This window comes from Takifugu rubripes, chromosome 6 (assembly GCF_901000725.2).
Source record: "Takifugu rubripes chromosome 6, fTakRub1.2, whole genome shotgun sequence".
Classification (NCBI taxonomy): domain Eukaryota; kingdom Metazoa; phylum Chordata; class Actinopteri; order Tetraodontiformes; family Tetraodontidae; genus Takifugu; species Takifugu rubripes.
In genome coordinates, this window is record NC_042290.1 from 10,288,110 (window position 1) to 10,315,696 (window position 27,587).

The following is a 27,587-nucleotide window of genomic DNA, read 5'->3' on the forward strand; positions in this document are numbered from 1 at the left end:
GTCATTTCAAGAAGGAACAATAACGCATTTGAAATATGTGGTTTGGAATAGTAATGCAAATAAAGAGAAAATTATTACTTCTAATCATTGTAATACTTTGCCCCTTGCCAATATTTAACATTGTATAAAGGAATATATGGCACCGTGTCCGTTTGCATTTATATAGAGAATTCATTTGCATTAAGCTTTTTTATTTCTTTAGAAAAGACTGAGTTTTAGCAAAGGCCAAACCAGGGACAGGAGTTGCAAATTAGCTACCTGTATGCATGACATCTGCTTTGTATTTATATAAAATAATGTTTGTACCTGCACAATAAATGCTAAGAATATGTTGCATCAGGGAAGAAGGTAAAGTCTGAATAAACACACCTGCTTTTGTCTATTCTGGTTATATAATAAAATATTATAGCCCCGATTTTAAAGACTGAGTCGTATATGTGTGAGGGATGATGGACAATGATTTACAGACAGGCTCTAAGAAATCCAAAACCAGGCAGGGAGATTAACCACGTTATTATCTTAGCATACTATAATCCATCAAAAAAAAAGTGCACTTTATGTAACTACATATTACCAAACATATGCTGTCAACTGGGAAACAGGGTCAGTGCTGGAAACCTGGACCCATCATTGAAGAATTTTGGTACAGTTTGTCACTTTCCCAAAATTAGTGCACATAGATAAGTCTATACTCTCTTTATTGGAAGCAGTCCGATCGGTCTTATTGCACAAACAAGCAGACAAAAGATCGTTTTGGGGGAAGGTTGCAAAGACTCGGTCATTTGGTGTAAGTTGGTGCCTGGCGACCCCTAGCGGCCACCTCCCGGAACTGCTTCATCCTCAAGTTCATACGACGAGTTCTGCGATTGAATTACACTTTCGGGCACAACAATGTTGTTTATAGTTATGTGCAAATACGAGCTAGCTTGTTGTTCGAACGGGTAAAGTCGGAAATTAAACGTTGCGGTGCGACGGGAGGACAGCTCGCTACGTCAGGACAGGCTGCGTAAATTTGCATCGGCCACACGTAGAGTGGAAGTGAAGTGCACGGCTCGGCTCCAGCCTGCGACCCGCTCCCTTTTCGCCGTGTGTAAACCCTGCAGGGACCAGAGAAAGTGTGGCACACGTTGCGCATTTGTTTCCAAAGGGACAGCAGCGAAGTTTTGGGTGGCAAAAAGTAGATGTCAAATGATCAACCCGCTGCTTTGGCTGACTGGCTGCGGATAATGAACTCTTGTCGATTGTCGGACAATCGGCTAGCGCTACTCCGGCTAACGTCTCTTTAGCTTCCTTATTGTCCCCGACGTCCCTCCGTGCGATGACAACATGAGATGGGTGCATGAAGCTGTGTCTGCTGGACATTTTACCGACACAAAATTGCCACTATGGAGAGCAAACGCAGCAATTGCAGGCCCGAGAGCCAAGACAATAGCAAGCTAGCCTGTCAATCAGGCTGCTAAGCTTGCTAAAATCGTTCATGACTGGAGCCGCACCAAAAACACTGAGGTAGGTTTAAGAGACGCACCTCTTCCTCTTTGTCTCCGGGCACGTCACCCAGGGGGGATATCGTTTATGTTACCTTTTTTTTGCCCATATCAGGCAGACCAACAAACTTTATGTACTCATTTGCCGTTAGCTTAGTCGCTAATGGCTAACTCAAAGGTAGCTAACCAACGACAGAGGGAAAAGTTTGCAAAGATCGCAAATGTCAAGTCAACCAGAGTGATGTTGTTTTTTTTCATACAGTTGCCCGAAGTCAGCGTTTTATTTCTTGTTTTCATGATTGCATCGGCTTTATTTGCCCTGCATTGTCAAGACGCACATACTGGCTTATGTGTAATCTTACCTTTTTTCCCCCCCCTGTTAGATTTCTGAGTCTTCGAAACTATGTTAAAGTGCTGCTTGGAACGTCAAAGCGCGCCATAGATGTCGCCTGCTGCCCTCACCAGGTGCTATCGCCATGGATCTGGAGAACAGGACCAGTGAAACCAGCACAGCCTATAGTGGACATTTGTTCTGCACCCAAGAACTGATTGTGAGGGACCAAGGCTGCGGAGCCCAGCAGTACAGCTCAGACATGACATCGCAGTCCAAAAACGTCACCCGCAGCCCCGAAGATGCCGGCGTCGGCATGACGGAGGATGGACTCAGCAACGGCGCGTGTGATTTTGACAGCGTGGCGGCGCCGGACGGTGCTGGTGACAGTGGAGCCGCTGCTGAGGACGAGCACCGCGCGCTCGGCAACGACGGCGCGTCTGATCTTTCCGGCAGCGACCTCTCGCTGCCCGAAGTCTGCGTTTCCACCCATATCAAATGCTCTGAAGAGGAGATGAACTACGAGGTCCAACAAGCTTACAGGATATTCAGTAGCTTTCTCGTAGACAAGTACAAAAGTCTCACCGGCCTGTTCTTGCGTCCAGTTGGCCATCAGGTGGCCCAGCGGGGCGTTGGAGGTGTCCTGGGCAGGGGTCAGGCACAGCTCAAGCAGTCCATGTGTCTGCAGAGGATGGAGGAGAAGTTTGACCGGCGAGAGTACGAGAGCATAACGGAGTTCGTGGCCGATTTCAGGCTGATGCTGGAGAACTGTTACCGTTACCACGGCGTTGACCACTGGATTTCTAAACAGGCTCAGAAGCTGGAGATCTTGCTGGAACAGAAGCTGACATTGTTATCAAGGTAAACGCAGAATTCCTCATCCTTTCCCTCTTTTTATTCCCCCCCTGACTTCTTCTTTATGTGCTTTTCCGATAGAATGCTGCGAGAAAAGACGTCTTTGGCGGTGACCTCTAAAGGGCGCTTCGGTTCCGAGGAGGAACGCGGTTCGGGAGGCACCTCTACGAGGAGGCGACTGGCACCTCGTAGCCTCGCCACCTTGAGCGTCGGTGGCCACGAATCCGTCATGGTGCAGACGCTGCGGTTGGAAGAGCAGCAGAGGGCCAAAGATGAGAAGAGGTGCGCCGATGTCGCCGGGAACGTCGTCTTAAGTTGAAGCCAACGTTGAGTCGAGTGTTCCTTGTGTTTTCAGGCAGCGCGAGCTGGAGCGGAGAGAGGCAGAGGAAATGTCAGCCAAAGAGGTGGAAGACTGGGAGCAGTCCCTGCTGTCCCAGGCTTTGGCTCATCCCGTGGAAACTCTGTGGGAACTGCCTGCCATCGGCCACTTCCTCTGCCTGGCCCAGACCGCCCTGAACCTCCCGGAGATTATATTTTTCGAGCTGGAACGTTGTTTGCTGATGCCCCGCTGCAGCTCCCTCTTGTCCAAACTCATGACGTCCCTGCTGTCCCCGCCCCAGAGGAGGGCCACTTTGCACCGCCGCCCTTCTCTTCCGTACCGCCGCTGGGAGTCGGAACTTAGGCAGCGGGTCGCGGGCTGGTACCGGGCTGTCGGGGCCTCCCGTAACCAGGTCGGCCGGGCCGAGCAGCTGGGTCTTTGCCACCGGTTTTTCAGCATCCTCGGGGAGGCCAGTCCTTTGGAAGAAAAGCCTTTTCACTCGCTGCCCTTCTACCAGCGCGTGTGGCTCCTGAAGGGCCTGTGCGACCACGTGTATCAGACGCAGAAGGACGTGCAAGACGCTCTGCTGTCCCAGCCCATCCACGAATGTCGGGAATCTATCCTGGGCTACGACGGCAGAGAGAACGCTTATATCCACTTTCCGCATTTCTGCGGGGCCGACCTGAGAATCTACTGCCAGAGCCCCAGCACGCCCCCAGCGTTCCCCCCGCCTTCTATCACGGTGAAAGCGCTTGAGAAAAACCCGGACGTGGACGCCGACCTGTCGGAGGGAGTGAAGGAAGAGGAGGATCAAAGCGACGGGGGACGCTCGGCGGGCGCGGCGGGGTCCGGTGAATTTGGGAGCGGGAGAGCGGAGGCTCTTGGTTTGGACGGAGATGAGGAGAAATCAACGTTTAAAAAGGAGGGGTCCGAGTCGGGGTCTTGTGACGGAGACTCTTGTGATGGCTACAAGCTGAACTGGGAGCGTTCCAACTCATTTCCGCAGAACGCTCCGAGCAGATACGTGGAAAAGAGTCCGAAGGCGCCTCCGTCCCGGCAGGAGCGGCGCTCCCCCGCTGCGGCGCGCGCCATTGAGGCGGCGGCACGGGAGCCTTGTCTGAGCGTCGGGGAGTACAGCTACACGGGCAGATCACCAGCTCGCCTCGTCAGTCGGGTCTCGCCGACCAAGCTGGAGGAGGTCACAATGGTCGGGGACGAGCAGAGCACCCCAAATCCTCCCTTTTCCGAATGTCCGAGAAGCGGTAAATCCCGCCGCATTTTAGAGCTCTTGGCTCCTGAGCGGGGCCAAACACCAAAGGACGAGAGGCTGAGCAACAAAATCTGGACCAAGAGGAAGAAACGGAAGAAAAGAGGACCAACGAGGGTTAAAGTGGCGCGAGGGGAGCCGGTGGGGAGGAGGGACGAGGCTGCTAAAGCTGCTGCTCGCAGAGTTTCCCCGACAATCAAAAGGAAAGAGAAGAAGAAAAAACCCAGAACAGGTGAGGAAAGAGTTCCAGACGCTTCCGATGGGGCCTGATCGGGTTTAGACCTTCAGTATTGCTTCATTCCTCGCCAAAAACTCGCTTTAGTCACCGCATTTGTCGTGTTTACAGGAAAAAATCTGGAGTCGAGAAGGACGATAAAAGCCGCCCCTCCTGCTGAGCCGTCATTTAAGGTCAACGGAAGACTCGCATGACAAGATTGTAACTGTTCTGTGCAGCGAGTGATGAGAACCTGCCTTTATTCCTGTAGTTGGTCTGCACCAACCTCGAGGAGCTGCGAGGGCTGATCAGTCAGATAGAAGACGAGTTGGACGACCTGGAGAGCACCAAGAAGAGATTAGTAGGTTTTCATCTTGGCCCTTTATGGCGCCGGAGGCGGCACGTTGTCAGATGTTCTCCTCCGCTCGTTTGAACTTGCAGGGTCGGTGGTATTACAGGAGAGAAGCAGTGAAGGAGCTTCACAGCACTCTCATCAGACTCCTGAATGAGCTCTCGCCTTGGGAACCCAAACTGCTCAAAGCTTTCCAAAGGAACAGGTACTTTATTATTATTAACAGCTATTTTACTTTGAAATGTATTTATCAAAGTTGTCCGGCTAAATCTGAGGATTTTATTCAGCATTTGCTGATACGGTTCTCTCTTTGTTCCTCAGGCTTCGTCTGAAGAAGGAGTTTGATGACTACAAGAAGCACCCAGAGTTCAACAACTTTGTGCGCGAGGAGGGTGTTTCGTCATCGTCGTCGTCGTCGGAGGAAGAGCAGGATGAGGAGCGAGGTTTGGGCGCCAGGGCGTGTTCGCTCTCAGATCATTACAGAAGATCAGAAGAGGAGGACCTGGAGGTTCCCAGAGGTCTTTGGAAAGGAGGTAAACCACCTTAGGAGGGATTTCTGCAGCTAAAGGCTCCTGTGAATCCCGATGACACCATTTTTGTGTTTGCAGCGAGCACCAGAGAGACGCTGGCTGAGGCTGAGGCTCCTGCCAACCATCTTAGCCCTCCAGACGCAAAAGAAAAGGGAACCATTCTGTTGCCCAGCAGCGTCATGACCTCTAGTGGGCCACAGTTTAAATCAAATTCAGACTCGACCTGGACGTCGGGACCAGGGCCCCAGGCCTCGCCCGTTCTCCACTCCAACGCTGGGCTCCCGAAGGGCTACACGCCCATCCCCACCCTGCTAGCAAAAAGCGTGGGAAACAAAGTGACCTTAATGAAACGGCCTGCTGATTACTCAGAGGTCCGAAACAAAGACAGGCAGAGACGAGGGTCTCTGCCTCCCTCCGCGGTGATGACAGCAAAAGCACAAATCTCCTCGAGTGTCCAGCAGACACAGGCGCACAACCAACCGGCAGCTCCTTCTCCACCCGTAAAGGCCACGCCGAGGCAGGCAATAACCAAAAATCCCCCTGCGGTAAACTGCGCGGCGCCCGAGGGACCGGGTCAGCTCAGGGAGGCGGGGGGCAGCAGCCCAGTCGCCGTCCCTGTCCGACCTTTTGTGGACCAAACCGCTGGGGAGAACATCGCACAACAGGTGGTGATGCTGCCCTCTAAGTTTCTCCCTCAGAAGGACGCTCAGGTCCCAGCTTCAGGTCCCTTGTGTATGTCCACCAACGTGCCTGGCTTCACCATTCCTGAGCACAAAATCCCTGTTCAGCAAGTGGCCCCCCTGAAAAACGCCACCATATCGAGGACTCCCGTCGGCCTCCGCTCACAAGAGGAGGTCACAAACGCAGCAGGGTTCACGGGCACGCACGTCTGGAATCCCCCGTTCAGATTAACAAAAAGCAGCGTGTCCAGTTCCTCCTCGAGCACAAACTCTTCGGGTTCCGGTTCCAGCGAGCTTTGTAAGGCCCCAGAAGATAAACAGGAGCTGAGAACCGTGTGTATCCGGGATTCCCAGTCCATCCTGGTGACGACCAGAGGGGGCAACACAGGCATAGTTAAAGTTCAGAGCTCGGACCAGAACCCACTCGGTTCTTTCTCCATGAATCCGGTCATCACCATCTCACCTCAGCTCAAAGCCTTCCTGGTGTCGAAGGCGGCGCAGAATCTGGGCCCGTCTGCTCCCGCTCAGACGTCCTGCACCATTCCAGCTGTGACCAGCCCCTCGGGGGCACAAACGCCGAGGCCGGTTTCTACGACAGCAAAGTCACATGACACGTTGACGATGGCTGGGCTTCCGACAGGCCCCGGCAGCATTCCCGCTCCAGACCCTAGAGGCACAGCTGCAAACGCCCCCGATGCTTTTGCTAAAACCCCCGTCAGCCCAGTAACACTGAATCCATGCACACAGGCGGCGGGTCGTTCGCTCCAGGCAGAGCTCGCCAACAAGAGCGGGGGGAAACGGGCCAGTACAGAGGAGACGTCCCAGCATACTAAATTCATATTGGTGTCTCCTCCATCTTTGTCCACCGTCTCCAATGTCGGGCTGTCAAACAGTCCTCCCTCTTCCACGCGGTCACTTCCTGCGCCCGGAGTCATGTTCCTCAGCCAGGCCGCGGCCGGCTTCACCAGCACGTGTGCGGCCATCCCTCCGGCTCAGCCTCAGAGCACCTCGGCAAATCTGAAACTTGGTTTTAGAGCAGGCCAGCCTGTAGGCAATCTGAAGCCCGAAGCATCCAAGTTAAAGAACATCCCTCGGCCCTCAGGTGGGTGCTCTAACCACAATCCATAAATGCCTCATCCGATCGTTTTAAGTCACTCAGCTTTCTTTCCGTTATGGCTCCAGCAGGTCAGTTCCAGTTATCAGGAAGGACGACCATGATCGGGCAGACCATCGGTGCCCTGTCGCTGTCTCCATCCAAGAGCACGCCAGTGTCTGCCCCTGGTGCGGATCGTCCCGCAGCCTTCACCACTGCACTCAATTCAAGTACCACCACCAGTTCTTCTCCCCAGCCTGTTCCCCGTCCTTCCCTCCCCACCGGGTGTCAGCAGCAGGCGGTCCCCTCATTCACCATGATTTGCCACCCGGGAACATCAGCAGCCTCGTCTGCTCCGACAGGAGGCGACCTGGGCGTGGCCCACACCACGTGTCCTGCTCAGGTAGCCACCACTGTGCAGAGCACCCCAGCCCTGACCTCTCCACCCGTTCTTACATCTCAGCCTTCACACACGAGTGGCCTGTTTAAAGAAAGCAGTTTATTCTCTCAGCTCGCTCCCAGTAAGCCCCAGATACCGGCGTCCCCGAGCCCGGCGGCAGCCGCCAACACGCAGTTCAGCACTTCCTCCGCGGGCACCATCCAGCAGAGGATAGTCATCAACACTTCTGCACCCCTCGCAGGCGGCACGCAGATCCTCCTTAATAACGCACGCTTTGTAGTTCCTCCCCAGGGTTTGGGTCCAGGTAGCCACGTCCTCATCATCTCAAGCCCTGCACCTCAGCAAGTGCCTCCTGCCAGTACTTCCAGCACTGGTTTAGCAGTGCCTCTACAAAGGGCAACCCATGATAGTACAGCCTCTCTAGCGCCACTTTCACCCCGCTCACCAGTCAGATTGTCTACTGCACCAGCAGCCACGTATCCTTTTGTAGCGTCGTCGTTACGGGCGAACGCGGCCGACGGCGAGCCGGTCCAACTCCCTTGCATGGGCTCGGCCGTGTTGCCCGGCAAACCAAATGGGAATTTTGCACCACCTCCTGTAGGCTCACCCACCCTGGTGCCATTCCCACCAAGGCTAGGTGCACCGGGCCTCATGTCTTCGGTGTCCAACCGTGTTCCTGTCGCCAGTCCAGCACCCGTTAATAAAACATTGCCTGCTGGTACACGTGCACAGGCTGAGTGTTCCCCTGCCGTAGCACACGCCTTGTCCAGGATGTCCGCCCCGGTATCATCCTTGCCTGTTGTAGCCAGTCCATTGATTCCCGCATCCTCTGTGATAGCACGGACGCCGGCTTTGGTCGCTTCTGTGACCGCTCCTGGCCCGCTCCTGCAGCCCCAGCAGGGGGCAGCAGCATCCTCCATCCCCCCTCTACCACCGGGGCCGCTGCATATCAGACTGGACAACGCATCAGCGAGACACCTGGGCCCTGCGCTCATGCAGACGGTGCCGCCAGCTATGGCCATCCCATCGTCTAGAATGCAGACGCCGCCCGTTGCTACGGTTCCACCGATTGGAAGCCTCGTCCACACGTTTGAATCCACACCTATGGTGGCTGCACCTTCATCAAACAGCACTGTACTGGTGACTTCAGCGCGGCCAATCAGCTCGCTCACGTTCAATAATCCGGTTCCGACCGCTCAAGCACTTGGGAAGCTCCCCCTGGCCGCCGCCTCTAAAGGGACTCACGCCAACGTAGCATCCAGGCTGCTCATTAGTCCTGATGGTGCAGTTTTGAACACACTTCAGTGTCAGGCCAGCGCAGCAGAGCTGGCCGCCTGCTCCGGAACAAAGGACTCACGGGTGGTTTTCCACAACAGCAGCACCGGAGAACTCCGCACACACGACTCGGAGTTCCAGCCGTCACAGGCAGGGAGAAGCTGAGACCCTCCTTTAAACAGCCACATCTGTCAGGGCTCATATCGATAGTCCAGGGTTTAGCGAATAACAACGTTTTTCATATGTGGATTGCCTTTTAACTTTATATTATTTTAAGAAATGAGTAGGAATTGCCTGCTGTTAGTTAATCTCATAGTTAAACTGTATGCTCAGACGTACTTGAAGTGTATACCGTGTTGCATTTCTTGACTGAAACTGTTCGGGTTGACCTTAGGTGAGGTTTTTTAACGTCTGCTCTCCTGTTCTTGCGTCATGGCCAGTAATGAGAAGTGACTAACAAACGGGGACATTAGATGGGATAGGTGGAAAATTTGGCAGATCGCAACTGAATGCACTTCCAAGAAGTCATATTTCAGATCACTTCACTACAAATTTTAAACAGTCGAGCCGTCTATTCGGATTCTGTCATATTTTAGTCAACGAAAGAAAAATCACATGTTAATTTTGAGTAGTTTGTATTTGAAGCCCACATAGAATGTTATAAACTTTCATGTATTTATTTTTACCAGGTTTTTTTCCAGGACTATTTAACAATGCGTTTTCATTGAAAGAATGTGGACATGACTGCATGGTAATAAAAAGTGCAAGTGTCCCCATCAAAAAGCTCTCTGTGGAATACTTTTATTCAAACACCTTTAAAACTACACCAGCATTTGTGATTTTAGCGGAGAATAAAATCCTTTTTTCCCGTGTACAGAGCTACAATCAACAGCTGCAATCCATTCTTCTTTGGGCCCCTTGGAGTGGATTCCAGAGGTTCTTTAAGGGGAATAAGGTGGTGGCAATGGTCCTGAAGCAATCTTTTCATACGCCGGTGGAGCATTGGGAACCTGGAAAAGAACGGAATGTCTGAGTGACATCACAAACCCGAGACCGATGTAAACAGCTGGTTGTGTTGATGTTTCCAGCACTTATGTAGCAGTCAAACCTAAACCTCCCTTCAGAAGGGAAAGGTTTTTAATTCCTGCCCCCAGTCTGGTGATTCAGTAATCCCAACGGCACCAGCTTTAGTCAGGAGGTAACTTTGCCCCTCACCGCCGGTCGGAAGCTGCCAAAGTCAGTCAGAGGCATCTTGTTCTCGGCTTCAGGTTCCCCCTCGGAGTACTGGCCTCCCGTGTAACCTGGTGACCCCGACCTGGGGCTCTGCAGAGGAGACAAATGTGCAGGGACAGGAGGTTCAATCAGAATGACCTTGGAATACTTGATCAGAGCGGGTCACCCGGGCCCCAGGTTTGCCAGTCATGTGACCACGGGGAGGCGCGATGGACTCACTCTGATTAATTTGTAGCCGCTTCTCTTCTTAAAATACCAGCAGCCGAGAACAAAGAGAGCTGCCAGGATGACCACCAGGAGAACAATACCGACGGTCCTGTGAGGAAAATCACAGTCCGGGTGTTTATTTGAAGCTGCAGTGACCCCTGAATCAGATATATTCACATATATGAGAGGAACCCACTCCTCAGCTCTGACGTATCCATGTCTGTTGCTGGCAAAATAGATGTTGAAGGCCCCACGAGGCATCCCGTCGGTGTGGTTACAGCGCATGCAGCTGAAAATCACAGAGAAACAGGCACTGACCACGTCTGGCAGGACATTATTTACACGGATTCAATCATCTCAGGGGCCAGGTTTCCATTATTTAACTTTGCAAAGGTCGTTTGTAGTTATTCATCATCAAAGTTTGTGATGCAACAACGAGACTCAATGTGCAGGCAGATTAAAACTGTCCAGAATGACAGTTTTATGAACTCAACCTTCATAAGAAGAAATAAAGACAGACTGTATGAATCTTCCCGCTGTAGTTTGATTTATTCATTAGGTTATAAAGGTGATAACCTAATTTGCTGCAGTACTAAAGCACCAATTACAAATTTGATTTGATCATAAACGCCAAACCGATGCCAAGGAAAAGTAGAGGAGGCTTTAAAGAGTCCCTACAGTGTTTTAATGAGCACAGAAAGACAAAAAGATCATCATCTTACCAAACTGACTGATTGGATTTCACAGAAGAGCTCCTCGGTGTCGGGATGTCCTCTCAATTAGACACGATTCTCCCACTTCTGCGTTACTTCACAGCTCCTCAAATATGTTTCCTTGTGTGGTGGAGAGCAGAGAGGGGCAGAAAAACCCCTCATGATCGTCACGGGTTTGGAGCTCATGGTTAAACCCATTGATGCAGGGTAATTACCGTGAAACCCTGCAGGCCCTGAAAGGAATCTCAGCCACTCGTGAAGCCGAATGCATCAGCTGCTCAACTCCTCGTGCGTGTGTGTGTGAGATTCAGGTGCACAAACTTCAGGTCAAAGTTAAAAAGTTTGGATTATTTTGGAAATAGAGGCACAAACGCACATCCACCATGTCAAGAGGAATGTTTTTAATGAGAATTAAAGACTATAAAACATTTTGGAAAGGTATATAATTTGGCCATTGTTGAATTTGAGTAGAAAATAAAAACTTAGGCTGTTTATCCAAGAAACACAAAGGTAAACTGTAGATTTCTATCAGCATTTGTCTAAACAACCCTCATTAAAGTGATTCAGATTTACAGACTTAAGAGAACATTCTGTTTCCTTTCTGTGGCTCCTGAAGGTATAAATGTTTGTTTCAGAGGAGATCCACAAGGCTTTTGTTGCCTGACTTGTGCTCAGCTTCAAGTTTTTTAATGAATAGCCACATACTGATGTCTTTCATGGCTTTCATTATGTCAGACATTCCAACGCTGTTGTAAACGAATAACGAATAAAGCTTAAATGAATTTATAAATATCCAAATATCCATTAGGTCCATTAGGTTTACCATCTGTATTGGATTGTGCACACAAACACATTGACAGTCTGCTTAAGTTTTACTCACTTAATGTGTTTTTATTTTATTTTTAGCAGTTAATATAAACCGTAGTGTGATTTTCTCCCCACAAGAGGGCGACAACGTGTTGCATTATAGTGCCGTTGAATTTGGATAAAAAATATACTTTCTAGATTTAGTTTACAAGCAACAAAATATAACGTTGTAACTGCTGTGAACAAGTAAAAAAAAAATACTTTCTTGGTATTATTTATTGCTGATGAAAGAACAGTCGAGCAATCTATGGTTAGGCAAGATCAATTCTGGACTGAACACATTTGAAAAACACATAATACTTTAATATATAGTGCTGGTTTTGCGTTTTAAATGATGGGATTGTTGTAATTCTGGGTGTAATGTGATTTTTCGAAATTAGCAGTGGGATAAATGGGTTAAATGGGGAAGTGGTAATTACAAATAACAAAAGTAATTAAAAACAGACGCTTCCACAGTGCCCACATTAATTACATGTGCATCTACAGTATATTAACATCTTTGCTTCGTATTTATGTGTCCTGCCTAGCAGTCAAATGGGTCCCGGACCGGGTCCGTTTTAATGTTCGGGTCAGATCCAGGGTTTTATCCCGTTTACACTTTCTTCCGGTCGGCATTTTGGAATGCGGAGAGGCGGATAAACCCACCCAGGAGCAGCCGCTGCCCTGTTTATTTTGACCGGTGAATGGGTAAGAGTGGGGGACGAGGTCCCCGAAAAGCCCGGAGAGAAGCGGCCGGCTCCGCCGCCGAGCCCCGCTGCTGTGGTTCCTCGGAGGAGCTGTTTCCGCGGTGGGACGGAGAGGGAGCTAGAGACTCCGCTCCGGCTCCAGCTGCCATCCAACTCCTGCTTCTGCTCCTCCTCCCCCTCCTCCCTCTTCTTCTTCTCCTCCTCCTCCACCAGAACCACTTCTCTTTCTCATCACATCCAGAGGTAAATAATCCGGATCCAACAATAACAGCCCGGCTGTATTTCCTTCGAACCCGCGGGGTGTTTCCGCGGTGCCACGCACGTCGGGCAGCCGCGGGGAAGCCTTACCTCGCCCGGCCGGGGGCACAATTCTGATTTATGATGGGGTCTTTGCTTTGTACCCCTGCTTCCCTGGCGTCGGGTCGGGGTTATGCTTCCATAGGCAAGTCCGTGGTCCACTTTCCGAGCTAGGGATGCGTCGTTGAAGGCCACCGTGGGGTTTGTGGTAGAATTTAAACACACACCCGCCCTGTGTTGCAAAAACAGCGACCCAGAGTAGACAGTCACCGGCTAACTGGCTCTGATGCACTCCCGGTGATGCTAGCTTAGGCAAGTTACTGATATGCCGTGCTAGTTAGCTAGCATCCGTTAGCCCAATTTCCAGTTGTCGCTGCCCGACTAAGCCTGACTTCACTTCAACTACATTTTACACACGTCGCCGCGTCGTTTGACTTCATGACAACCCCGTGTAGTGCGGTAATTACCGAGTAATAACACAGCCGCGACGGTTGTTGAGGTGAGCTAATGTTGTTTGGCGTTCATAAAGCCCCGGAACCATTGGTTGTGTCTGACCCAAACAAAAGAAAGCATTCCAGGTATCTTTTACGGTCTCCTCTGTGTCCCGTCGCGTTTTATAAAAGAACAAAGGTCGAATTCCGAAACTTCATAGGATAGACTGGGAAACAGTGACTGTGGTGGTTAGAGGCACAGAAGTGTCTCTAAACGGGGATATAATTGGAACTCTTTCCAGTGCAGCCCTGGCTTGGTTTTAAATGCATATGTTTCTGTACCAGTATCATATGGACCACACTCCCGACACAGAATGGGAAGATTTAAATATGCAAGCAGAGCCATTTTGCAAGATGGCCAGGACTCCAGCAGCTGATACAAATCAATACATTATCAGACATGCAAAGGCTTGTTAGCAGGGTGGCATAAGCTGTCAATTTGCATCCACGTGCAGCTTTTTCTCAGAAGTAAACCCTTTCGTTTTGCACGGGAAAACTGGCGGATATTTGGCGAAACTCACTAACTCCTTGTCCCCCCCCCCCCTGCAGCATTTTCGGAGATGTGAGGAACGGGAAGGGACTGGCGACACCGAGCAACCTGTGCGTTGACGCGACCTCTTGACCTCATCTTCAGCATGAATGGTGATATGCCTCATGTCCCCATCACTACTCTTGCTGGAATCGCTAGCCTGACAGACCGTAAGTGCAGCGGCGCATCTGTTTCTAAACTGGTGTTGGGATCGAACGACCCTGTAGTTATAGAACAGTTATAGAACACGAGTGTGAAAACAAATAGTGGTGAAACTTTACCCTTTCCGTCCGCAACCCGCATCCTTTTCCTTACTTTCCGTCGTCGCCCTAGTGTTGAACCAGCTGCCGCTGCCGTCTCCGCTCCCCGCCACCACCGCTAAGAGTCTGCTCTACAATGGGAGGATCTCCGAAGAGGTCGGCACCCTGCTGGTGAGCCGAGATGAGACTCTGGTGACTCAGCTGGCGCAGAGCCTCAACCAGGTCTCCACGGAACACATGTAAGCACCAGTCTCTCATCATCACGCCGCGCTGAGCGTTTAAAAAAAAACAGAATGTCACATTTGCCGCCGTTTTCAGGTATTACGTTGCAATTACCGCCCAGGTGGCGTCATGCTCGCCCTGGTTGTGAAGCCTGTGGATTCGTGTTAACACGGCCGTCTCTTTAATTTTCAGAGAGCTGAAGGACAACCTGGGGAACGATGAACCCGAGGGCGACATGCCGGTGCTTCTGCAGGCTCTGCTCTCCAGGAACCCCAAAGTCTTCAGGGATAAAAGTACGTCAGTCCACATCTTAGCACTCAAAATTAGACATCTTAGCACTCAAAATGAGCCGCTGGCGTCTCCTGAAGCCACTGAGATGACGGAGCCTTTGTGCCAACAACTTAAGGGGGATTTGTAAGGTTGGGAAGGGGGCGTGACGGGACGCGTTTGAGAACCATCAGTAACAGCAACAGTCCTCCTGCTTCCTTTGGGTTTGACGGCGTTCATTTCACAGTTCGCTCTCTTCGCCGTTATATCGAAATGTGGTGTTTTCTCTGGTGGATTATCTTGAATAACCCAGGTGTCAGCGTCATCCTTATGTCCTTTAAGCCTTTACTGGACTGCCGCCTGGAACGCTAACAGACTATGAGGTCATGGGCTTTGCTGTGTTTACATCAATGACCTCACTCGAGTTTACGTGCACTTGGTTAGAGTAAAAAACACTTTGTGCTTGTTGTCAATATTCACCTGTGGAAGCGATTGTTTTCAGGCGTAAGGCAGCAGCCCATGATGCAGCAATACAAGATGTCCCAGAATCAGGTGCACGGGAGCCCTGGGTCAAACTATCAGCAGACCACAGTCACTCAGAACTCCCCGGGGTAAGTCCAGATCACAGGTCCCAGATCACAAAGCAGAAGTCCAAGTGCACCAACTGAAACCCGGAACTTCTCTTTTCCAGGTGTTTTTCAACCCCTCAGTCTGGATCAAACAGCCGATTTATTCCCCAACAGAACAGCCCGATTCCCAGTCCGTACACTCCTCAAAGTCCGATAGACTACATCCAGTACAACCCCCAGAGTTACCCCCAGCACCAGCCTACCCAGCAAAGTGGGTGTGAACGATGTCGCCACCATCGTGATATTGCGAAACTGCGATTTAGCAGCTGGACGCTGGAGTTTAATTCAGTTTCCTGTTTCAGTCGCCGGCAGGGTGAGAAATATCCGCGACAACAAGGCTGCTGGGCCACTTTCAAGCAATTCATCTCATCACGACGTGCGACTGGGCTCAGACGGAGACTACGTCAACGCGGCGCACAGACTGGGGAACGAGGTAAGACGAGCTCGACGTCCTGATACGGACCTCTGAAGGCTCCAGCTGTTTTACGTGCCGATGGATGTCTTCTGTTCTAACAGGAGAACGACCCCTCCATGACGCCTGTTGATTTCCCTGTCAAATCTCCGAAGTCTGCGTGTTCGCCCGCTGGGAGCGAAGAGGCTCGGAAAAGTACGCCGTCTTAGCCGATGGAGCGTTTGTTCAGACTTCTCGGCTGCTCACCGTCTCCTTAACGTGTTTGTGTTCCAGCAGACTCCAGGCCTCCCCTTATTGTGAAGACACGTCCAGCTGATGTGCCTCCCGGAGGAGTTTCGGACACGCTCGCCTCTTCGGATAGAAGGAAAAAGAAGCCAAAAGGAAGGACTAAGGAAGAAAATGAAAATCTGGACAAAAACACGCTGTATGGCATTGTCAGCTCATCGAAAGACTCGGCAAGACTTACGTTAAAACTGACCCGAATGAAGAGCCCAGACGGGGATGAAGATGGAGATCTTCCCTCACAGGCACACGTCAGCTCAGACCCGGAAACGGAGTTATTGAATCCTGCAAATCAGTTTTCCAGGAATGCCCAAGTTGTTTCAAACGAGCCCGGTGCTGACGAGCCAGAAAGCTGTGAACAGACTCCGGTGTGCTCAAACACAAAGGACTTTGAGGATGGTGAGGCGGACGCCATGGCGGACGCTGAGAGGATAGAACGGGAGTCAGCAGGCGACAAAGAGCGTTGGTCTAAAGAAGTCCAGGATAAAGGTATCGTAGCCACTCTGCTGTGCATTTAGCAGATACACATCTGGGATTGTGGGGAATTAAAAACTAACTTATCATTTACTGTTATGACAGATAAGCCACTGAAAAAACGGAAACAAGACTCATATCCTCAGGAATGTGGAAGTGAGGAGAGCGACTGGCTTAATGTGCAGGGAGGCAACAGCGACAGCAGTTTGACACCCAAGAAGATGAACGCCGCGAGTAACGGAGGAAGTCGGCCTGCGTTGATGGTCAGTATTGACCTGCAGACAGCTGGCAGATTGATAGGACAACCTGTGGGGGTCACGGGGTCCAACGACCATCGACACCACATCAATTCAAAGGCCGAGGGACACGTGGACGAAGCTGCTGCTGGAAACAGACCTGAGATCATCAAGCAGCACACGGAAAACACCAAGTCCGGTTCCAACAGGCAAGCAGAAGCCCCTAAACAGAGTCAGGAAAGGTGGCGCGAATCCAAACAAGGCGACGGCAAGACGGAAAACAACAGGGGACATTCAGATGACAGATGTTTGGACTCAGCACGGCAGAAGCATGACAAGCATTCAGACTCGCACCACAGAGAGGATATGAACCACGAGCACTCCCAGAGCAGCCAACCTGAGGCCCAAAAACCCACCAGCAAGTCAGAGCCGCACGTGAAACATGGAGAAGACAAAAGCAGGGACAGAAATAAGGACAAGGACAAAGATAGAGAAGTGGACATAAATATGGAGGATGCCAGAGGCAGGTGTAAGAACAGACAGAGCAATAAGGATCGAGACAGAGAGAACACTAAAGGTGAAGACAGAGACAAGGTCCGAAACAAAAAGAAGGACAGAGAGATGGACAGAGACAAACAGAAAGATAGAGATGAGACCAAAGATCGAAATAAGGACAGAGACAAAAATAAAGATAGAGATGAGAGCAGAGATGGAAACAAGGTCAGGGACAAAAATAAAGATCGAGATGTGGACAAAGACGGAGAAGAGAGCAGAGATAGACATAAGGACAAAGACAGGAATAAAGAAACAGGTGTGGGCGCAAATAAAAACAAGGAGAGGGACAAAAACAAAGACAGAGACGTAGGCCCAAATAGAAATAAAGAGCTCAGCAAAGACAAAAATAAAGACAGAGGCGAGAGTAAAGAGCGGAATAAAGAGAAGGAGAGAAATAAGGCCAAAGCCAAGGATGAGGACGGCGAGAGGGATGTGGGCAAAAGTAGAACTAAGGATCGAGAAAGAGACGCGATGAGGAGTGAAGACAGGGTCCAGGTTAGACCCGTGGACAAAAATAGAGACAGAGAGAGGAATAGAGAGAAAGATAAGGAAAGAAGGCAGCACTCATCTCAGGAAAACTGTAGCAGACCCCCCCCTGAGCAGCAGGGCAAACCTGAAAGTGCCGCAGACAAACACGTCAGGATCCGGAAAATCGGCGACCCCAAAGGTCACCAGGTATCGGAAAATCCCAACGTTCCAAACGCCCAGAATAAACAGGAGAGGAGGAGCGGCGAGGGCGGCGCCAGCGGCAAGGCTGGTACCAAACAACAGCCCGCCGACAAACAACTGGGCCAGTTCCCGCCCTTTCTGTTCGGCGGCAGTTCGGGAAGTCTGAAGAACTTTGTGATTCCTAAACTGACACGGAACAGCAGAGACGCCCAAACGTCGGACAAGCTGAAAGAGCCTCTGGTCAGGCTGAAGCGAGTGTCGCTGATAGAAAGCCTGAACAGGAGAGCCAAGCCTGTCGTCCTGCTCCAGAGGCTGAGCGCCGATGAGGTGAAGCAGATCATCAGGGACGGCAGGAACGCGCAGAGCTCCAGGTGCTCCTTTAACAAGTCGGACAGAGGTGGGATTCATGGATATTTACCGGGTATCAGCTCAGCTTTGGCCGGACAGATTTAATCCAATCTTGTCTTTCCAGAAACGTCCACCTGCGAGGGGGGAAACAAGCGGAAACACGGCACGATCAGCAGGAAAGCAAAGTGCATCGAGACGGACTCTGATGAAGAGGAGGAGGAGGACAAAGAGTGTCAGTATTCAACCCAACAGATCCCCTCCTCAAGGACCATTTGAGTCACATGTTGGCTTATGTTGCAGATGCAAGGAAAAGGCACAAGAGAGATCACGGCAAGTGTGAGGAGAAGAGAGGCTCGAAAGAGCACAGAAAAGGCAAAGGGTCCGCCGGTCAGCGACAGGAGTGGAGCCCACAGGACTCCAACGGCGGCCCGGCACCACCAAACCTCAGCGATGGTAAAAAAAAAAAGCCCGAAACCAAAACCATCTGGTCTGCTGATGTGGTCAGAATGATCACTATAATGTTCCTTTAGTTTCCAGAAAAATGAAGAAGCAAGAGAAACATAAGAAAAAGAGGATGTACGATTCGGCGCTGACAGTGGAGGGTACCGTCTCACTCCTTTGTTGTACTTCAGACAGCAAAAGAACCTAAAAATCATCTGCACAAATTCACTTATTTATGTTTGGTTGCAGAAATGTTGGACTCCTCAACGTTTAAGAGATTCTCAGCTGCGTTAGACAACATTCTGGAGAACCTCGAAGACGTGGACCTCAGCGCTGCAGGTAAACCTCGGTTCCCCCGGCAGTAGGTGACATCCATTTAACAACAAAGCTGAACAAAACCATGCGCGCGTGTGTGTGTGTGTGTGTGTGTGTGTGTGTGTGTGTGTGGGGCTACAATCAGACGAAGATGAGATCCCCCAAGAGCTCTTGCTGGGAAAGCACCAGTTGCATGAACTGTGCGGCGACTCTGCAAAGATGAAGACCATGGGCATCTTTCATAAGGTAAACCAGTTTCTCTACATTGTTCAACACGTACGTGAGCCGCCGCTCATCCGCCTCATCGTGCGCCGTTCTTTAAATCCGCAGTTTTCCTCCTCCAAACTGGTAAAAATTCTGAACATCCTAGAGAGGAACATCCAGGACAGCGTCAAACTCTCCCCGCTGCTGATCACTGTAAGTTGGCGTTCCCCTTTTTTTTTTTTAAATTCCCATTTCATCTTTTCGCCGTCATGTTCTCAGCGGTTGTTTTTGACGTCGCCAGGGTAACGATTCGATGGAGGAGGAGCGGCTGTGGCGCGACCTCATCATCGAGCGCGTGACGAAGTCCGCCGACGCCTGTCAGGTTGCGCTCAATATCATGACGTCTCCACACATGCCCAAAGCCGTTTACATCGAAGACGTGATCGAGAGGGTGTTGCAGTACACCAAGTTCCACCTACAGAACACGCTTTACCCACAGTACGACCCCGCCTACAGAGTGGATCCACACGGAGGTTTGGGCAGCATTGTCAAATGATTTTTATTGGAATCATTGAAATACAAATTGATTCTCGGCCATAGTTTGGGTTTATGAATCGCTCTTCTTTTGTCCTCCCCAATTAGGTGGCACACACACTTCCAAGTCTAAGAGGGCAAAGAGCGCCACCCACAAGCAGAAGGTGGTGGTCGTGCTCTATGAAAAACTCTGTGATATCGTCAGCAGCATATCAGAACTTCTGGAAATCCAGCTGCTGACCGACACCACCATCCTTCAGGTTCCCTCCTCAGAATTTATTTTCGAATCCATGACGTGTCGTTGTTCATAACTCGCATAACTCTCCTCTCTTTGTAGGTGTCCACTTTGGGTATAACGCCCTTTTTTGTGGAGAACGTCTGCGAGTTGCAGCTGTGTGCAATCACCCTGGTGACAGCAGTAAGTCTTCAGGCTTAGTTGAATACTGAGAGTGAAAGAAAAGATTGGCTCCACTGTTGTCATTCTGGCCCTGCTCTTTCAGGTGTTCTCTCGTTATGAGAAGCACCGGCAGCTCATTCTGGAAGAGATCTTCAACTCTCTGGCAAGACTGCCCACCAGTAAACGCAACCTGAGGAACTTCAGGTAACGTCTTGATCATGTCTCTCGTGCTAACAGGAAGGCGCCTGACGTTACTTATCTATTCTGTTCCCTCTCAGGCTAAACAGCAGCGATTCCGAGGGAGAGCCGCTGTACATCCAGATGGTCACAGCGCTTGTGTTTCAGCTCATCCAGTGTGTGGTGCAGTCTCCCTCAGAGAGGGATGTCGAGGACGACCATAATAAAAAGGTAAACAGCTGATTTCACATTCCAAGAATAGTTCTGATCAGGGAGGCCGTTCTGGAAGTCTTTTACACATTGGGGTGTTCTCCAGGTGGACAAGGACGCCTTCATCATAAACTCTTATGAAACTGCTATGCGGACAGCTCAGAACTTCCTTTCCGTCTTCCTCAAGAAGTAAGGCCCCGCACTCACTGACCAGACATCATTTTAACTCTTCATTTATGCTAAATTAGCCAGTATTCCAATAGCAATAACAGCGTTCTAACTGTGTGTTTCCTATTTGAGGTGTGGCAGTAAGCAGGGAGAGGAGGACTACAGACCTCTATTTGAGAACTTTGTCCACGACCTGCTGTCAACAGTCAACAAGCCAGAGTGGCCTGCAGCCGAGCTGCTGCTCGGTTTACTCGGCAGGCTGCTAGTGAGTAGAATCGTTGACATCAGATGTCTCCCCGTGCCACACCCAGCTGTTAATGCTCCGTCCTCCACGCCTCCTTTCTTCAGGTACACCAGTTCAGTAACAAACAGACAGAAATGGCGCTCAGGGTGGCGTCGCTGGACTACCTCGGCACCGTCGCCTCTCGCCTGCGAAAAGACGCCGTCACGATCAACGTGGACCAAAAGTCGATTGACCGCATCCTGAGAGGGGTAGAGACTTTTACCCTTGATGATACCTGCTCTCCTCGTCTCTTCTTTAATTTCGCATCTATTCACCGGTGTGAGACACTTGTCCTCTGTGATGAATGGTCCCGTCTCATTGCCCCTCGCAGATCCCCGGTGATGATGAAGTGCAGCAGCTCCAGAAGGCCTTGTTAGACTACCTAGATGAGCACAATGAGACGGATTCTGCTCTCATGGTTTGTTCGTGTGTCTTTGTAAATACACTCCGATATATAGTTACAGAATATAACTGGTGTCATTCATGTTTCTAGATGTTTAAGGCTGCTTGTATTCCTGCCCTTTAGTTCGCCAAGAAGTTTTACATCGCCCAGTGGTTCAGAGACACCAGCAGCGAGGCGGAGAAGGCCATCAAGTCTCAGAATGAGGTGGAGGAAGATTTGAAGAGCAGACACTATTTCACAAATGACTCCATGGCAGAAATTATGCAGAGGGCTGAAACACGCAAGAAGTTCCTGCGGAGGGCCATGAAGGCGTCAGCAGCACGTTCACGCTCTCAGAGGTAAACGCGGTCACGCTGACGGGGTTGACTTGTTCTGCCGTTACTGACTTGTTCCGTTCACTTGATTTCCGCAGCTCAAACTCAGAGACCGTGGACTATGAAGACTCCTGTCTGATTGTCAGATATCTGGCCTCAATGAGGCCGTTTGCACAGAGCTTTGATATTTATTTATCGCAGGTGGGAAGATGTTCTTTTAAATAAATTTGCTGGAATACTTTGTGTCGACATTAAATCTTTTCCGGTTTGGTCCTGCGTAGATTCTGAGAGTGCTGGGTGAAAGTGCCATTGCCGTCAGAACTAAAGCCATGAAGTGTCTCTCTGAAGTGGTCGCTGTGGATCCCAGCATCCTGGCAAGGGTAAAGTCACGACCGTCACCCCGCAGAGCAGGTGGATCGGTCGCATCAGTAATCCCTCTCTCCACTGTTGTCAGGTGGATATGCAGCGCGGGGTTCATGGTCGCCTCATGGACAATTCAACCAGTGTGCGAGAAGCAGCTGTGGAGCTTCTGGGCCGTTTTGTTCTCAGCAGGCCGGAGCTCATTGAGCAGTATTACGACATGCTCATTGAGAGGATACTGGTAATTTCTTGCCGCTCTTTCTTGACTTTATTGTTTTTTCTGTCATATTTTAGTGCAACTGTATTTTCAGCATTTTTGGATGGTAAAATAGCAGATTGAGAAGGCAGATTTGCACATTTTGACCTGTAATCTTTCTCTCTATACGTAGGACACAGGCATTAGTGTGAGGAAAAGGGTCATAAAGATCTTGAGGGATATTTGCTTGGAACAGCCGGGCTTTCGCAAGATCACTGAAATGTGTGTCAAAATGATCCGGAGGGTCAACGACGAAGAGGGGATCAAGGTCTAAATTTATTCCTCTGCTTTCATCGTTTTTCACGTTTTGACATCTATTTGAAGCGCTAACCGCACCTTTTTGTTGCAGAAACTGGTAAACGAGACGTTCCAGAAACTCTGGTTTACCCCCACCCCCAGCCACGACCGAGAGGCCATGACCCGCAAGATCCTGAACATCACAGATGTGGTACAGACTGCATCAACTCCCGATAAACAAGAAAGATCTGGTTGTTTTGTCCCTCTTTATCTCATGCCATGTTTTGATTTCCTCTCAGGTGTTGGCATGTAAAGATTCAGGCTATGACTGGTTTGAGCAGCTCCTGCAAAACGTAAGTTTATTTTTTGTACTTGTGCATCATTTAATGGCGCTTTTCTCCCCCTGCCTGCGTGCCTGTGTGTGTTCTGTTGAGCACCTCTAACCTCGGTATAAAAACTGCCCAGCTGTTGAAGTCAGAAGAGCAGGCGTCCTACAAACCTGCAAAGAAGGCTTGTGTTCAGCTGGTGGACAATCTGGTGGAGCACATACTGAAATATGAGGACTCTCTCGCGGGTAAGAAATAAAAATAAAATCCAGCTCTGAATTTGTTTCTCTGGGCTTACTTTGCTAGATCAAGTGTCCACGTTCTGCTTGTATTTCAGCTTGTGAGGAAAAAGGATTCAATTCTGACCGTCTGGTCTCATGCATCACTACGCTCCACCTGTTTAGCAAGATCAGAGCGCAGCTAATGGTCAAACATGCCATGACCATGCAGCCCTACTTGACTACCAAGTGCAATGTGAGTAGTACTGTACTGAGTCCGATTGCTCTTTATTTGATGTTTCTATTTTTTTGATGGCATTTTGTTGATTTATTTGTGCTCTGTGGGCTCTATTTCAGAATCAGAATGACTTCATGGTGATATGTAATGTAGCAAAGATCCTGGAACTGGTAGTGCCTCTGATGGAGCACCCGAGCGAGACGTTCCTCACCACCATAGAAGAAGACCTGATGAAGCTCATCATAAAATACGGCATGACGGTCAGTCACATTCACAGAAAACTCTCAGACCCACAATAGAAAACAACATTTCAACTTGTTGTACCCAGGTTGTTCAACACTCTGTAAGCTGTCTAGGTGCAATTATCAACAAAGTCACGCACAACTATAAGTTTGTCTGGGCCTGTTTCAATCGGTACTATGGTAAGAATGAACTTTAATAGCTTTTTTATACTTTCATAAACTTTCAAGTGCAATTCTCAGTATAATTCCTATATTTAAAGGGGCTCTGGCCAAGCTGAAGACACAGCACCAAGAGGAGCCCAGCAGCCCGACTCTAGCGAGTAACAAACCCACACTGCTGCGTGCACTGTTCACTGTGGGGGCTCTGTGTCGACACTTTGACTTTGACCAGGAACAATTCAAGGGTGCTAATAAGGTAAACACCACCGATATATTTCAACTGCGTCTGCAGAACTAGTTTAGAATTCATCACCACTGATTTGATGATATTCCCTGTGTTTCTCAGATTGTTATCAAAGACAAAGTGTTAGAGCTCCTGCTGTACTTCACCACTCATGAGGACGAGGAGGTGCAGCTCAAGGCTATCATTGGTCTCGGTATGTCGCATGGCATCTCTTGGTCTTGGCCTGAGTTCCTTCCGTAACTCGTACGACTGTGTTTCTTTTTCTAAGGTTTTCAGTTCATCATGCACCCAGAGCTCATGTTCGTGCAGGATGTGAAGGTGCTCTACAACAGCATCCTGTCAGATGAGAACAGTTCAGTCAACTTGAAGATCCAGGTGCTGAAAAACCTGCAGACGTACCTGCAGGAGGAGGACTCTCGAATGCAGGAGGCCGACCGGGAATGTGAGCCCTCTGAATTTAATCCACAGGGAAAATGTGATTTATGCTAGATGTTCCCGTTCTGATCAAACGTTTTCTTATTAAGGGAAAAATAAATCCAAGCAGGAGGATCTGAAAGAAATGGGGGACATCTCATCTGGCATGAGTAGCTCCATCATGCAGATTTACCTGAAGCAGGTTCTGGAGTCCTTCTTCCACACTCAGTCTACTGTTAGACACTTTGCCTTGAGTGTCATCACGCTGACTCTGAGCCAGGGCCTCATCCATCCTGTACAGGTACGCTCACACCTTCCGGTCTAACCCAACCAGCACGTCCACGTTCACATTATTTTTGCAGATCTGAATGGATCTATCTTGTTTTATTAGTGTGTACCCTACTTGGTTGCCATGGGAACGGACCCCGAGCCAACCATGAAGAACAAAGCCGATCAACAGCTGGTGGAGATCGACAAGAAATATTCAGGCTTCATTCATGTTAGTGATTGTCACGTTCAAAATGTGTTCAGACGCTGTCCTCGAACCTCAATCTTGTTTTAGAGCAAACAAAATATCAGAATTCTAGCACTTATTCTTGGCCACACCTTTTCCCCTCAGATGAAGGCTGTGGCAGGGTTGAAGATGTCTTACCAGGTGCAACAGGCCATCCAGGGATCCAAAGGCACGGTAGTTCGGGGCTTTCGCCACGAGGACTCCGACGCTGCTCTTTGCTCCCATCTTTACACCCTGGTCCGCGGGAACCGCCAGCACAGACGCGCCTTCCTCATTTCCCTGCTCAACCTGTTTGACGACAGCTCTGTGAGTTTGCCTCGATGCTGTCTATTGATTTTGCCGTTAACTTTGATTTTAACCAGGTTTCCTCATCATCTCCTGCAGAAAACCGAGGTGCACATGCTGTTGTTTGTGGCAGACAGCTTGGCTTGTTTCCCCTATCAGACCCAGGAGGAGCCTCTTTTCATCATGCACCATATCGACATTACACTGTCTGTCTCTGGTAGCAACCTGCTTCAATCTTTCAAGGAGGTGAGGCTTTTTTTTGTAACTTCCCTATTTATTTATTTTTGGTTGCCTTTTGTCATTCCAAAATAAAATGACATGACATGTTATTCTATGTAAGTCCTTACGAAAAGGACCTGTGGAAAAATGGGCAAACACCAAAAAGAAGAAGAAGAAGAAGAAGAAGCATCAGCCACAACGGAAGAAACTCAGCTCAGACGAAGATGATGAGGATGATGAGAGCAGTAGCTCATCAAGCAGCAGCGATGAGGATGTCGTCGTTAAAAGACACAAAAAATCTGCACATTCCGACTCTGATTCCGACATAGCAGATGAGGATGACCTGATGGAACGTCTTCCTGAAAACCCCCAACCTCTCTTGGATTTTGCCGGTGCTTCACAGGGAATTCTACTGCTGCTGGTGTTGAAACAACATCTCAAGAACCTTTATGGCTTCTCAGATAGGTATTCCACATTAAAACGGTGCAGCTGTTTGTTTGTTCACGGAAAAAAAACCATCTTCATTTATTTCTTGTTTGTTTTGTGATGCAGCAAAATACAGAAATATTCACCCACAGAATCTGCCAAAGTGTACGATAAGAACGTGAACCGGAAGTCAAAAGTGCACTTCAATCCTCGTCAGACACTGGAGTATCTAAAGAGCGATACGGCTAACATGGAGATCAGCTTCCAGACCAAGAGGAATATTGTCAAACAGTATTTGGATGTAAGTATTTAGTCGCCGTCACCACAGTATCTCCAGATTATGGTACAAACTGGGACGCCTTTGGCCACAACACAAAAAAGAGAGGATAACATCACAGTGAGCTCATTCTTCACCATTAATTTAAAGAATGTGGTCGGTGGTTTTATTGGCTTGTTATTTACATCATCCATGCCGGTTAATGTGCTGCTAATGTGCTATAGCTGCGATGTGAAGAAGCACTTTCATCCACTAGCTACTCTGGCAGCCAAACCGCTGTTATCTTATCAGTTCAAGGTACTGATGGAGCATCTTGACCACGATGAGGAAGATGAAGAGGGTGAAGCAAGTGCCAATGCCAGAAACAAAGCCATTAATTCACTGCTGAAGGGCTCGAAACCCTTAAACCACAACCACAATCATCACCCTGTGGAGACGGACGAAGAGGAGAGCGCGGATGAAGATCCCCCCGTGGTAAGTCCTCGATTCACACGAGAGGAGTTCTGCTGACTTATCAAGTTCTTCCTTTGTTTGACACTCTGTTCTGCTGCAGAAATCCAGAAAGAACAGAGACTCTACGGAGGATTCAGGTCACTTAAATAAAGTTGTGGAGGCCATGGACGTGGTCGCCGTCTGCTGTCCAAAGTACAAAGACAGGCCGCAGATCGCCAGGGTCATCGAGAAGACCAAGCACGGCTACAGAATACACTGGATGACTGGCTCTTACTCTGGGCCCTGGGCTGTAGCAAAGAAGCGGGATGGTCGCAAAAAGGTTCCCTGGGTTGACACTATTAAGGAAGCAGACATTATTTACAAGAAAATATCATTAACGAGCGGACAGAAGCTAACGAACAGAGTGGCACAGACGTTACAAGCGCTATACGCTGCCAAGGAGAGAAATCAGAGCTAATCAGCTGCTATGATGGTCAGATCCCAAATTGAGGCGGATCCAAAGTGTTGTGGAATCCATGGTTAGTGTGGAGGATATATATTGAGAACACTGGTCTGTTTGATTATACAGGGAAAATCCAAGAAGGAAATGTTTGAGAAAAACATTGTGTGGGAGTTCCTTCGCTGTTGTGCAGCAGCTTTGTTGTTTGATTTTTACTCCCACTGTACTATAGTTTAACTAAAACCCATGTTTATATCTGAACATAGTTATGTATAAAGAAACTGAATGTTGGAAATACATGTATTGATGATGTTCTTAATAAAGTGGTTTTGGAGTTTAATCTAGCATCAGATGGATTTATTCCTGAACTGAGCTCAAGCAACTTTTGACTTTTGTTTGTTTACCCACACTGTGTAATGGAGTATCTTTGAAATAATTTATTTATGTTGATAACAGTGCAGTATCTGTGCCTATATGCAGGGGACGTTATATTGTTTTTAATATAGTTTTTGATGTTACAAAACATAGAGCAAGAAAAAAAAGTTGATCAACTGGTGGAGCAAATACTGCAATAAAGTTTTCTTATGTCTTTGTTACTGGTTTGTGTGTTTGTAAAATATTTCTGATAAAAAATAAGGACATTTAATCATTGTGTAG

At 49.3% G+C, this 27,587-nt stretch overlaps 3 protein-coding genes across 8 annotated transcripts; 2 read left to right on the top strand and 1 right to left on the bottom strand.

Moving 5' to 3' along the window:
* Nucleotides 1-800: 800 nt before the first annotated feature.
* On the top strand, nt 801-9,583 carry brd10 (bromodomain containing 10). Of its 3 annotated transcripts, none has more exons than XM_011604915.2 (10): nt 801-1,506; nt 1,868-2,676; nt 2,752-2,952; nt 3,026-4,488; nt 4,603-4,664; nt 4,742-4,831; nt 4,912-5,027; nt 5,144-5,355; nt 5,431-7,134; nt 7,215-9,583. In XM_011604915.2, exons 2-10 carry the CDS (start codon nt 1,961-1,963, stop codon nt 8,963-8,965), a joined length of 6,315 nt encoding a protein of 2,104 aa, XP_011603217.2. In that variant the 5' UTR covers nt 801-1,506; nt 1,868-1,960; the 3' UTR covers nt 8,966-9,583. The 3 variants fall into 3 exon arrangements, with proteins under 3 accessions (XP_011603217.2, XP_011603218.2, XP_011603219.2); XM_011604916.2 differs by having other exon boundaries at nt 7,218-9,583; XM_011604917.2 differs by lacking the exon at nt 801-1,506 and having other exon boundaries at nt 2,199-2,341; nt 2,421-2,676.
* Nucleotides 9,584-9,585: 2 nt separating this feature from the next.
* mlana (melan-A) lies at nt 9,586-11,116 on the bottom strand. Its single transcript, XM_011604918.2, has 5 exons — nt 10,963-11,116; nt 10,437-10,529; nt 10,253-10,349; nt 10,016-10,123; nt 9,586-9,810 (listed from the first exon to the last, which is right to left on the bottom strand). The coding sequence occupies exons 2-5, from the start codon at nt 10,523-10,525 to the stop codon at nt 9,742-9,744; spliced, it is 363 nt and encodes a 120-aa protein (XP_011603220.1). The 5' UTR covers nt 10,526-10,529; nt 10,963-11,116; the 3' UTR covers nt 9,586-9,741.
* A 1,493-nt stretch (nt 11,117-12,609) lies between these two features.
* On the top strand, nt 12,610-27,526 carry LOC101062834 (nipped-B-like protein B). Of its 4 annotated transcripts, none has more exons than XM_011604913.2 (47): nt 12,610-12,749; nt 13,844-13,993; nt 14,157-14,322; nt 14,498-14,598; nt 15,075-15,183; nt 15,264-15,412; nt 15,504-15,634; nt 15,718-15,808; nt 15,887-16,384; nt 16,475-18,226; nt 18,302-18,409; nt 18,478-18,630; nt 18,708-18,779; nt 18,868-18,957; nt 19,079-19,179; nt 19,264-19,350; nt 19,439-19,670; nt 19,780-19,931; nt 20,009-20,089; nt 20,172-20,272; nt 20,347-20,476; nt 20,562-20,644; nt 20,756-20,888; nt 20,972-21,115; nt 21,238-21,324; nt 21,433-21,647; nt 21,722-21,824; nt 21,905-22,003; nt 22,078-22,224; nt 22,373-22,507; nt 22,589-22,687; nt 22,776-22,829; nt 22,942-23,050; nt 23,140-23,276; nt 23,378-23,518; nt 23,587-23,680; nt 23,761-23,915; nt 24,006-24,096; nt 24,172-24,345; nt 24,428-24,618; nt 24,709-24,816; nt 24,937-25,137; nt 25,216-25,362; nt 25,457-25,800; nt 25,888-26,062; nt 26,330-26,512; nt 26,592-27,526. In XM_011604913.2, exons 2-47 carry the CDS (start codon nt 13,930-13,932, stop codon nt 26,946-26,948), a joined length of 8,274 nt encoding a protein of 2,757 aa, XP_011603215.2. In that variant the 5' UTR covers nt 12,610-12,749; nt 13,844-13,929; the 3' UTR covers nt 26,949-27,526. The 4 variants fall into 4 exon arrangements, with proteins under 4 accessions (XP_011603215.2, XP_011603216.2, XP_029693454.1 ...); XM_011604914.2 differs by having other exon boundaries at nt 15,890-16,384; XM_029837594.1 differs by lacking the exon at nt 12,610-12,749 and adding an exon at nt 12,855-12,948.
* The last annotated feature ends 61 nt before the right edge of the window (nt 27,527-27,587 follow it).